The 12,253-nt window shown below is 37.8% G+C and overlaps 2 protein-coding genes across 3 annotated transcripts; one reads left to right on the top strand and one right to left on the bottom strand.

Annotated features, from left to right (window-relative positions):
• The first annotated feature begins 2,872 nt into the window (after positions 1 to 2,872).
• LOC117132762 lies at positions 2,873 to 11,034 on the top strand. 2 transcript variants are annotated; one of them, XM_033287703.1, is made up of 3 exons: positions 2,873 to 3,109; positions 4,398 to 5,196; positions 5,278 to 11,034. In XM_033287703.1, exon 3 carries the CDS (start codon positions 7,046 to 7,048, stop codon positions 8,351 to 8,353), a length of 1,308 nt encoding a protein of 435 aa, XP_033143594.1. In that variant the 5' UTR covers positions 2,873 to 3,109; positions 4,398 to 5,196; positions 5,278 to 7,045; the 3' UTR covers positions 8,354 to 11,034. The 2 variants fall into 2 exon arrangements, with proteins under 2 accessions (XP_033143594.1, XP_033143593.1); XM_033287702.1 differs by having other exon boundaries at positions 4,398 to 11,034.
• LOC103862598 lies at positions 4,484 to 5,091 on the bottom strand. Its single transcript, XM_033287483.1, has 2 exons — positions 4,621 to 5,091; positions 4,484 to 4,561 (listed from the first exon to the last, which is right to left on the bottom strand). The coding sequence occupies exons 1-2, from the start codon at positions 5,089 to 5,091 to the stop codon at positions 4,484 to 4,486; spliced, it is 549 nt and encodes a 182-aa protein (XP_033143374.1).
• Positions 11,035 to 12,253: the final 1,219 nt, after the last annotated feature.

Here is a 12,253-nt window from a genome sequence, read left to right as displayed (position 1 = left end):
TTGGTGAACAGGTCGGCTGAGTTGTCACTGGAACGTACTTAGACAACTTGGACCTCACCGGCTTTCTGAAGCTCGGGCATGAAGAAGAACTTAGGCAGTATGTGCTTCGTCCGGTCTCCTTTGATGTAGCCATCCTTTAAGCTGAGCAATGCAAGCTACATTGTCCTCATACATCACAGTTGGTGCGTCCTTGCCTTCGGTCATCCCACAATCGACTCGGATATGGTTGGTCATGGACCATAACCATACAGACTCGCGGCTGGCCTCGTGAATAGCCAAGATCTCCGAGTGGTTTGATGAAGTGGCCGCGATCGTCTGCTTCATGGAACGCCATGAGATGAACGTACCACCATGAGTAAAGACGTAGCCGGTCTGTGATCGAGCATTGTGAGGATCCGAGAGATAACCTGCATCAGCAAAGCCAACTAACCCTTCTTTGTTATGGTTAGTATAAAATAAACCCAAGTCTTTCGTTCCTTGCAGGTAACGAAGAATATGTTTAATCCCGTCCAAGTGCCTTTGGGTTGTACAAGAGCTAAACCTAGATAATAGATTCACGGAAAAGCATATATCTGGTCGTGTGTGACTCGCCAGATACATCAAAGTTCCTATAGCACTGATATATGGCACTTCGGGACCAAGGACATCTTCATCGTCCATCTTAGGACGGAACGGATCAGTGTCCAGGCCGAGAGACCTCACGACCATGGGGCTAGACAATGGGTGAGACTCGGCCATATTGAATCTCTTTAGTACTTTCTCTGTATATGCCATTTGATGCACAAGGATTCCATCTCTTATGTACTCAAGCTGTAATCCCAAACAAAACTTTCTTTTTCCAAGATCTTTTTTATCTCGAATTCTGTCGTAAGATATTCAATTGTTTGAGAGATTTCTCCAGAGGTTCCTAGGATATTTAAATCATCAACATACATTGCTATAATCACAAAACCCTGGCCGAATTTCTTTATAAAGATACAAGGGCTGATTGGATCATTCTTGTATCCTTCTCTCTCTAGGTACTCACTTAGCCTATTGTACCACATTCGACCTGATTGTTTTAATCCGTAAAGTGACTTATTCAACTTTATACAGTATTGTTCTCGAGTACTCGATTTGTTTTTCAACTCTATACCCTCTAGTACTCTCATATAAATCTCATGATCCAGTGGCCCATATAAGTATGCAGTTACAACATCCATTAACCCCAAGTCTAATTTCTCTCTTATAGCCAGATTTATCAGAAATCTAAAAGTAGTAGAGTCCACCAAAGAGGAGTATGTCTCTTCATAATCTATTCCTGGTCTATGTAAGAATCCTTGTGCAACAAGCTGTGCTTTATATCTAACGACATTACCATGTCCGTTTTTCTTTCTCACAAAGACCCACTTATGGCCGACTGGTTTAACATCATAAGGTGTCTGGACTATTGGTCCAAAGACATCTCTCTTCTTTAAAGAGTTTAACTCCACGTTTATAGCTTCTTTCCATTTGATCCAATTTGATCGTTGAGTGTACTCATAAATAGACGTGGGTTCATGATCCTCATTATCATCCATGATTTCAAGTGCTACATTGCATGCAAATATATCATCAATGTCGACATTCTTTCTGTTCCATTGTATCCCAGACAAGACATAGTTTATTGAGATCTCATTATTATCAGGACCTTTAGTACCTTGAATCTTGGCGTCCTAAGAATCAGTATTAGATACATCAGGGCCGGCCGAATCTAAGCATTCATGATCGGCCGCGATCACTATTAGGGTTTTGGGATCGGCCGCGGCTAAGTCCCGGGATTTAGGAACGGCCGCCGTAGGGTTTTAACAACCTCGGTTTCATTCTCTGCACTTTTCTTAGTTTTCCGAGGGTTCTTATCTTTGGAACCTATTGGTCTACCATGTTTCAAACGTTGTCTAGACTCTGTAGCAACTTGATTGTGTCCCTCTTGAACATCAATTCTTATTGGTGCATTAGCAGCTGGTATATATGACTTAATCACTCTTTTCGGGCCAGCAAAGGAATCTGGCAATTGATTAGCTAGCTTTTGTAAATGTATTATCTTTTGGAATTCTAAATCACATTCCTGAGTCCGAGGATCTTGCCAAGATAAGGATGTTTGATTCCATTTAATTTCTTTTACCAGCTTAGTATTCTCTCCCCCTAATGTTGGATGTTCGGATTCATCAAAATGACAATCCGCGTATCTGGCCTTAACCAAATCACCCGTAGTTGGCTCAAGATACTTAATAATCGTGGGAGAATCATATCCAACATATTTCCCCATCCTCCTTTGAGGTCCTATTTTTGTTCTCTGTGGTGGTGCAATTGGCACATAGACGGCACAACCAAATGTCTTAAGATGGGATATGTCTGGCTCATGACCCGTAAGCAATTGTAATGGGGAATATTTATTGTTCACTAGACGGTCTGATACGAATCAGTTCAGCCGCGTGTAAGACCGCATGTCCCCAATCTGTGGCCGGAAGCTTAGACCTCATAATCAATGTTCTTGCTAGCTGAATTCGTTTTATGAATGATTCGGCCAAGCCGTTCTGTGTATGTACATGTGCCACGGAGTGTTCCACACTTACCCCCATGGACACATACAGTAATCATTAAACGCTTGGCACGTGAACTCATTATCAAGACATATAGTCGTTTATAAATCTAAACTTTAGAGACTTTTATAAAACTTTCATTCATTAAGTCTATAAATAGAAAACAAGTTCAAAGAAATCAAAACATAGAAAACATAAAGCAAAGAACACAAAACAATTGATGGCCAAAATCAACTTTGATCTTTTAAACCATCAGACGTTTCATACTCCATGAGATCGTCTTGTTCATGATTGAAATCATCTTCACCTTCTTGATAAGTCATATGAGCTTCAGGATTCTTCCCTTTCAAACTCTCTTGGTAGAGGTCAACGAGATGTTTGGGAGTCCTACATGTCTTAGCCCAATGATTATCCACACCACATATATGACACACAGATTTGGTCGAGTTTTGTGGCTTGAAAGATGTACCACGGCCTCGGCCATGTCCATGGCCTCCATAGGAGCCACAGCCATATGAGTTGCCTCGGCCTCAACCAAACGAGTTTCGGTCTGGATAACACTCAAATTACCCTAAGGAGTGTTACTCTCATCAAAAGAGGTTCAGATGTAGTACTTAGGGATCGAATCCACAAAGAGCTAGGGAACAATAAAATCTAGTGTTTATTAATTCTAAAGGTTGTAAATATTTTAATGAAATAGCAATAGTAACAAGCGAGTAAATAATAAATGTAACTTGGTTGGAAATGATATTAGATGCAGGGCCACTATTCAGGTGTTGGAGATTATAATACCTATAGATGCCTAACTGTTGCATGCATGATATATTAGAGCTCATTCGCTTAACTCAGTGATCAGCTGTCGCATGTACCACTGGTTAACAGACTAGATCTCGTGTCTCACCGGTTAGTATGCAGACACGAGAGAGTGTCGATCGATAGTTTATTAAGACGTCGACCGATACACCTTTGCAAACGTTGATCGATTGTCAGTTGAGGACATCGATCGACGGGTTCTAGCCAGGCCTATGCGTGAGTATGAAATGCCCTACTAAGATTCTAAATTGGCGGTTAGCCCTCTCTAGCAATCCTAATATGATAGATAGATTTCAGGATGGGATAACAAGGGTGCTTGAATATGCAATCCTATGATCAAGTTCTAGTTAGCAAGGCTAAAACAAGGAATGAATACAAATCTATCATGAATATCACAACAAGGCAGATCTATAGTTTGGGGCTAATCCCACAAACCTATCTGAACCCTGGATCTAACAGTTGAACTACTCACACATAGCAAAGCAATTCATATCAATAGAGAAATAAGAACTCATAGAATAGATGAAAAGAAATAGAAACAAGGAGTTCCAATCACAAGTGATCTTCTCTCCCAAATGAAACTTGTAACAAAACTAGGTCTAGAAAAAGCTCTCTTCTTCTGCCGTCAAAACACTTGCAGTATATATTCTACTAGGTTAAAAACTCGTCAGGGCATTTTGGTAATTTGGCTTGGCCTTGGTTTTTAAGTCTGCTGAATCCAAAATGTCGCGTCTGGTGTCTCGACATCGATCGATAGTACTTGTATACATCGATCGATATTAATCTTCAACTGTCGAGGCATTTCCTGATATCGATCGTCGATTATTCTTCCTCTCGTCGACCTCTAAGTGGTCAGCTCGGGTGAAATGTCCTTTAAGCTCCAAAATGCTCCAAAGTCATAGCTTTACTCCGAAATGCATCTGAACCTGAAAACATACCTAGAAGAGTAGAAAACATAGATATATATATAGTAAAATACTAATATACCATGGATAAAAATGGGTCAAATCCAAGGTATATCAGGTCTCGACCACCACGTCCATACCATTTTCCACTACCACGGTCGTGTTGGCTATCACTCTGGACATGGGTCGACTCTTTCTTAGCCTCTACGGCGCATGTGCCTCATGTAATGGGTTTGTTCCAGGAGGTCTCAATTCACTGTTTCTCATCAACAGTTCATTGTTCTGCTCAACGAGCAAGAGACAAGAGATCAAATTAGCATAAGTTGTGAAGCCCTTCTCACGAACTGTTGTTGTAACAACACATTGCTTGTGTGGAAGGTGGAAAAGGTTTTGTCAAGCATATCCTTATCCGTTATATCCTCACCACACAGTTTCAACTTGGAAACTATTTTAAACAGGGCCGAGTTATACTCGTCCACGAACTTAAAGTCCTGGATTCTGAGATTCCTCCAATCATATCTAACCTTTGGTAATAACACCGTTCTCTGGTGATCATATCTCGTTTTCAACTCTGTCCAAAGGTCTAGAGGATTCTCAATAGTCAAGTATTGATCTTTGAGACTCACAATAAGATTATGGCGTATAATTAATATCACATTGTATCTATCTTTCTCACTTGCATTATTATCCTCGGTGATACATTCACCGAGTCCCTTGGATTTTAGGATGATCTTAGCATCAAGTGCCCATTGCAAGTAATTATCTCCAGAGAGATTTAGGGCAGAAAAATCCAAGTTGTTGATTTTCGACATCTGAAATCATATGTTTCAATCTTAGGTTTATAATGTTCTTATAATGCATACAAGACAATCAGATATGCAAATTGGTCACACGACCAAACGGATATGATGCATTCAGTTCATACGATTATGTATGCATGATTTGCTAACAAGCCGCACGACAAAGGGTATGAACAATCCGAACATGCATGATGCAAGAGAAGCCGCACGGCCAAGGGTATGAACAATCTTATCCAACAGTTTCTATATGTTCATAATGCAATCGTTTATACATCTTAGCAAAATGGTTTCTAAGTGATCATGAAACATGAAACCTCAATCAAACAATCAAGCAATGCATCAAAGGATTTAGTTACTATCAACCTAACGATCATATTGAATGAGATTAATGCAATTAGGGTTTCAACATATGAACAAGGCCGGTCAGATTGAAGTCTTAAAACAAGATGGGAACTAATCAACTTAGGCGATTTCTATCTCAAGATAACATCTAATCGGTTCATCAATTCAATCACCAAATTCAAGTATGAGATTAAGCAATCCTAGCAATCAGTTCTATGTGATCATAATTCAAAACATTCAATCACATAAACAATCAATCAATTTCGATTTCAAATTAGGGTTTGCATGGTATGCATGCGGCTAGGCTTTAGGGAATTAGGGTTTCGATTTTAATCAAGCAATAAGATTCAATTTAGGTTATTAGGGATTGGATCTATTGCCTTAGAGTTTGGTTCTTAGGTTTTAGTTTTACCTAAATCTCAAGTAGGGTTGAATGGACCACCAAATAGAGAAGAGCCGCGAACGGATTGCTTGCTGATCGTCGCGAGCTGGAGCTGATCGTCGAACGGTATCGAGCTGCTAACGGGTCATGTACGTGCTGCTTGCTGAGATCATCGCATGCTGGAGCGGACTGAGGTCGTCTATCGCGAACGGGAGCAAGCTGCTATCGGGTCGCGTCAAACAGGCTGAGATCGTGTCTCGCGAACGGGCTGAGGTTGCGAGCTGAGAACGGACTGAGGTCGCGTGCTGAGGACGGATCGGGAACAAGGATCGTGATTCGGGTTCGTGATCGTCGATAGGGTTTATCGATGGGGAATTAGGGTTTTAGGTCTCGGGATTTTAGCTTAGGGTTCTTAGAGTAATCGTGATGATAACGTGTTGTGAAACAAAAGAATAGAATCTGTATGTTTCTGTATATTATTCATAAACATAAGGAGTCCTTTATATATAGGGAATTACACCGTCATAAAATATTGGAAAGACTAGAATATGGAAATACAAATATGGAAAGAGTACAAATCATAAGTCTAAAGTAAATAGGAAAGTAGCCAAAGGAGAAAAGGAAGTAGCCGACTCTCTCTCTCTCTCTAGGGTGCGGCCGTCTCTCTCTCCTCTCTAGACGGGCCGACTCTCTCTCTAAGTTATGGGCCGGTTATGGACATCCACAATATGATTTATAACAAGAAATGATTTATCCTATGATGTATGCTTGCTTATATGTGGTTATATATCTAAATTATTAATATTCTATAAATAGATAATACAACAAATGCTACAACGTACTTTCAAGAAAGCAATAATAAATGATCTATATCGTATAGTGAGGTATTTAAAATACGAGAAAGTAACGTTATGGACCTAATGTTTGGTCGTTAGCATGGGTCGTTTACATTATTTCACTCAAATTATTAGTATTGAGCCATTGGGAGAAGATTATGCCAATGGAAGTTTTGAATAGGATGTTAGATAAAGGGGTGCGGAATAAACTAAGCTTGATGAGATAAAAAAAAAAGTAAAAATCATGGAGGGTGGGTTACAATTTTGGTTTAGTACAAGATTGTAGAGTTCTTTAAAGTTTTTTAGAAGTTTATTTCTAAACACAAAGTATGCATATGATGGAAAAAGTTATACAACTGAGTAAAACTTTCTCCCAGACACAGTTATCGAAACAACCAGTACCTCCATGGCTTCCGACGCCGGCAGCTCCGTAGCTCGCCGGCGTCGCCGTCTCTCCACTGTTTTCCAGCACTCTGACCTTCTTCTTCGTTTTATTCTGTTTTTTCACAAGGCTCTCGTGTATTTGGGTTACGTAATCTCTTCCGCCATCGCTATTTGTGAGAGATGCGTTCAGTACCGATTTTATATCTTCTGGCTTCTGTGTAGCCCTTCTCCATCTCTCATGGCTGCAATAGTTCCAGATCTGTGTCAGAAGACCTGCACTCCTCCTCAGGTTTGTGTTTCTCAGATCTCAGATCTCAAGTTAACGCGACAGGCGCCACCTTCCTTGTCTCCTAAGACCATGACTTTTCTCCCTCCGGGGAAGATCGATTCTACTTGGTTCTGGTGTAAAAGAGGCTCATGTAACAGTCCTCTCTGCTCACTGCTCGCTAGATCTATGAGCCTCAATGGCTCTCAGAACTACTACCAAACTATCCAAGCGAGGAACCTACTGTTCGACGAACCGCCGACCAATCGCTGTTCATTGCAAACACCGTTCGTAGCTACACTTACCATCGACTGCTCACCGTGTCTCACCGTTTCAGACCTCAATGACCAACGGCTCAGGTTTTGTTCCGTCAAACCTCTCTTGCTCCAATACGGTAATGCTGGAGTGGGAAGACTTTGGTTGGATTCAAAGCTTGTCCCCTCGGAAATTGGTGTCAATCCCATCTCTGTGTCCGCCGGTACGAAGGTGTCAAGCTCTTTAAAGACTGACCTATCTCAGAGGAAGTTCTGTTCAACTTTGTTAGGGTGTGAAAGAGACATTATATGTGTGAGCTTGATTTCAGATTGCGCCAGAATGGAATACTCTAGGTTCTCTGTACATGATGAACAATTTATCCAGGCGCTGAAGTACCCCTTTGTTGTCTCGCAGAATTCGCTTATTCCACCATCGACATACTTCCTTTGCTTTAGAGGACAGCTTCTGGAGTCTTCAAAAGACTGTCAAAGTGTCTCTGTGAACAGCTATTGGCATGTTCTTCCAACGTCCATACGTCGACCAAAGTTAAGTAATATAATCTCAAGACAATGCTTAGTTTCATTTCCAAATCTCCCTAAGCTCAAAACAAACAGCCTTTTAACATTGTCCTGTGTGGATAAGTTTTTGCAAACTTCCTCTCGACAAGGCCGAGAAAGATCGCTCTCCACCTCCTCCTTCTCTAAGGAGAGAATTTTTCCACCAAGATCCCTCTTTGTTAGAGGTGACCATCTCCCGGCATCAAAAACCGAAAACTTTACCAACTTCCTAGCCGTTTGTTATCTTGTGTGAAGTTCCGCTTGGGGCCGGTACATAAAATGATTTTCATTTTGATGAGAGTCGAGGTATTGGATGGTGACGGATGTTTTGGCCGAAACCTAAACTAATCGTCACTTCACAATGAAGGTGCATTTAGTAAAACGACCCCGAACATCCGCATGCTGATGACGGATGTTTTGGCCGTACTTCAGTTTTTGCCTCAAAATAAGCCTACCGAGTTTTTAATGATTATATTTTGTAACTAAGAGAAAAAGGAAGAAATGATTTATCCTATGATGTATGCTTGCTTATACGTGGTTATATATCTAAATTATTAATATTCTATAAATAGATAATACAACAAATGCTACAGCGTCCTTTCAAGAAAAACAAGCAATAATAAATGATCTATATCGTATGTGAGGTATTTTAAATACGAGAAAGTAACGTTATGGGCATAATGTTTGGTCATTAGCATGGGTCGTTTACATTATTTCACTCAAATTATTAGTATTGAGCCACTCTAATTCCATACCAAAAAAATAATCATTTGCCAAATACAGTTGGATTTTGAAAGCCACATATATTTGATTAGGGATTTGCATATTCAATTATATTTTTTTCTTGTAAAGTAGGGGTTTTATATATATACACCAAGTACCAAATTAAGTGTTCTATATTTATGTTTAAGAAATTAAATACTCTAAACATATATATATTGATATATGGATGAGGTTGGAGCTAGTGCTTTGTCTCACATAGATGCTCTTTACAAAAACTTGGCCAGAGAAAGAAAATCTTTTTACACACTTATATGTATTGAAATAATTGTAAAAGGTAAAAATGTACCGTGCCTAGCAGCATATTATAGTCTCCTACCATTCTCTCATACATACAATTTTTCACACATTTTTACCTTTTACATTTATTTCAATATATGGTGATTATAGTTGGTATGGTGGCTTAATAATTTTCGTAGTGAATTTCCCAATAAGAAATTTACTGATCATTCTTATACACTTTTAGCGTACACTTATATCTTTGGATTATACATATATTAAGCGTACACTGTTATATATTCGGATTATATAGAGATGGGTTGAACAGGATTGAATATAAAGCAATGTAATAGAAGTGTACTTATATCAAACGTACACTTTATTGTTTCCACTTAATTGTTTTTTTTTTGTTAACTAATTATAATTGTTATCCGGGTACAAGTAGCAAGCTGCAGCACCATTACATCTAAAAGAAAAGAGGAGGAAGGAAGGATCGGACAAACTGATAAACTGAAGAAAGGGACTTAGTTTCAACTTAATTATAACGACATGCAACATGAAATCATCAGATATTCTCAAGCTATATAGGTAGAAAATACATGCATGCGCTTATAACGCATATGCATGTATATTTTTTGTTTTGGTGTAAAAACTATTTTGGATAAACTTTTTATAGTGACTAGACCCCACTGCAAGTGGTGCCCCAAATTCAGGAAAATCACTTAGGTTTTTATTTAGAGTCATAGTACCACCGCGGCGACATAGAGTCGAACCTGCGACCTTTGGCAGTCGTCTGTGAAAAAGGAGACCACTGCGATACAAGCCCTTCTCATATGCATGTATACATGGATATGAAATCATAGAGCACATACAAAATCACCATTTCTCTCATCATCAACATCCACATCGTCATAAATATCAACATCATCAATATCATCAAGATCCATGCTTCCATTTATTAAGCCTAATCCACCACAATTATTCTTACCATCCAATCCTTTTCACGCTTCTTCTATTATCTTCACTATCTCATCAACGCTTTGTCAAAGCCTCTCTTCTTCTTCTTCATCATCTTCTTCTTCTTCTTGTTCTACTCCAGTCTTATCTCCGTTACATTTTCCCTCTGAATTCCCCGGCAAGAGATTCTTTAAGAACCAGGGGTGCTTTTCGATTTCTTGTACGGTTATTCTCTAGCATGATTTCAAATTAGAAACCCGGTATTAGCATATTTTTTCAATCCGGATTTCGGTTCGAATGATCAGTTTTCACGACTGGTAGCTGATACAACGCCATTTTATTTAGGTTATATAGTTTGATGTTAATGAATTATTTCTTAATTTTTTTTGTTTGGATAAGTTGCGTTTTGGTTTTTAGTGTATCTTAAAGTAAAGTCATCATGTAAGCATATTAAGATTCATTCTGATTTTTTTTATAAATAAAAAATCCATTGATTTAGCCCATATTGGTTAGTCCATATATATATATATATATATATATATATATATAATTTGTTGAATCATACTGAACCGGTTTAGGTTTTAATTCATTACCTTATCAGGGTCAGCGACGAAGATATGAGATAAGAGATGCTTGCATTCCGAGGAAATCCTGACGTAGTCCGGTATGGTGAAATGTAGGGCCTGGGCACGGATCGGATATCCGAGTTTTTAAGGTATTTTTGATTTGCTTCGTATGTCACGGATATCTAATTTTTCAATTTGCTTTGCTTCGGAAAAATACGAATGTTCAGAAAAATGGATATCCAGAAAATAAATAGATATTTGCGGATATTTACGAATACTTACGGATATCTGATATGTTTTGATTAATACAAATAGTCTTAATAATTTGATACAAATTTGTTTTGTAAAATATTTTTTGCATGATATATATGATAAAAATTAAAAGAAGTAGTGAATCTACATATTTTGTAAATTTTTTGAACTTAGTTAACAATTATTACAAATTTAAGAAAAAACTTTTAACTATCATAAATGTGTTCTCTTCCTTTAATGTAACTTTTATATAAGTAATAATGTGAATAGTAATAATTATATAATTTTATCAAATCATATGTTAGAATAATATTATATAATTTTATACATTTAAAACTTTAAATATAATCAAGATATACATGTATTTATATATTGCCGGATCGAATCGGTTATCCGCTTCTTAAAATTTTAATATTTGTGATTTGCTTCGATTTGATATTTATTTTTAGTAATGCTTTGCTTTGAAAGTTTACGGATATCCAGAATTTTTGGATCGAATCGAAACGAATAATGACGAATCAAATTTAACGGATAAAATGCCCAGCCCTAGTATAATGGATACTTAAGATCCTCTGTAAGTATTTATTAATTTTCACATTAATAGTTATTTTAAATTTCATATACGACAGCATTATATAACTAGTGGAATGAACGTTTGATTATAAATTAAATTTTAAGTACCTGAATGGTTTTTCTAATGTTTCTTGGATCTTCTGGATCTTCAAAGGGATATGCACCAACTAACATCACATACACGACCATACATCTGCAATCTATATATATATATCAAATATCATATTTATTTGATTATATCATTTTTACACACAAGTTGTTAGTAATTTAATCAAATATTAGTTAATAATTTAATTCGCATACCTTCCCATTATATTTTTTCCGGGACAAGACCTCCGGAGCTACATAAGCCGGAGTACCCACGGTGGACTTTGGCTGAGAGTGTAAAACTGATGACTGTTTTATAACAAACATACAATAATTGTTTTCAACTATATACCATTCATATGTTATGATCATTATCTATCTATACTATTAAAAGGGAATCACTCTGAAAAAATCTACCTATGTAAAGTTGTTGCACCCTCATTAATGGCATAATAGTAATTTAGTTAGTGATCTTACATATATATCCTATACTAAAAGGCAGATATAGAGTGATTTTAGCATGTCCACGTTGGCAAATATATTTGGCCAATCAAAACATTTCATTAAAACACGTTGGATCTCCTACATTAAGCTATTGATTTTGTATGGGCTTTGATGTGCTTCTGCTGGGCTACAATCTATCGCTACAATTAACCAAAAAAAAGCAGCCCTAGACAGAAGTCTCTACGGCTCTACCTCTTCGTCTTCTTCGCTTGATA

This window comes from Brassica rapa, chromosome A03, assembly GCF_000309985.2.
Source record: "Brassica rapa cultivar Chiifu-401-42 chromosome A03, CAAS_Brap_v3.01, whole genome shotgun sequence".
In the NCBI taxonomy this organism is placed as follows: Eukaryota; Viridiplantae; Streptophyta; class Magnoliopsida; order Brassicales; family Brassicaceae; genus Brassica; species Brassica rapa.
The sequence above is the reverse complement of the archived record's forward strand: the minus strand, read 5'-3'. Positions and strand labels throughout refer to the sequence as shown.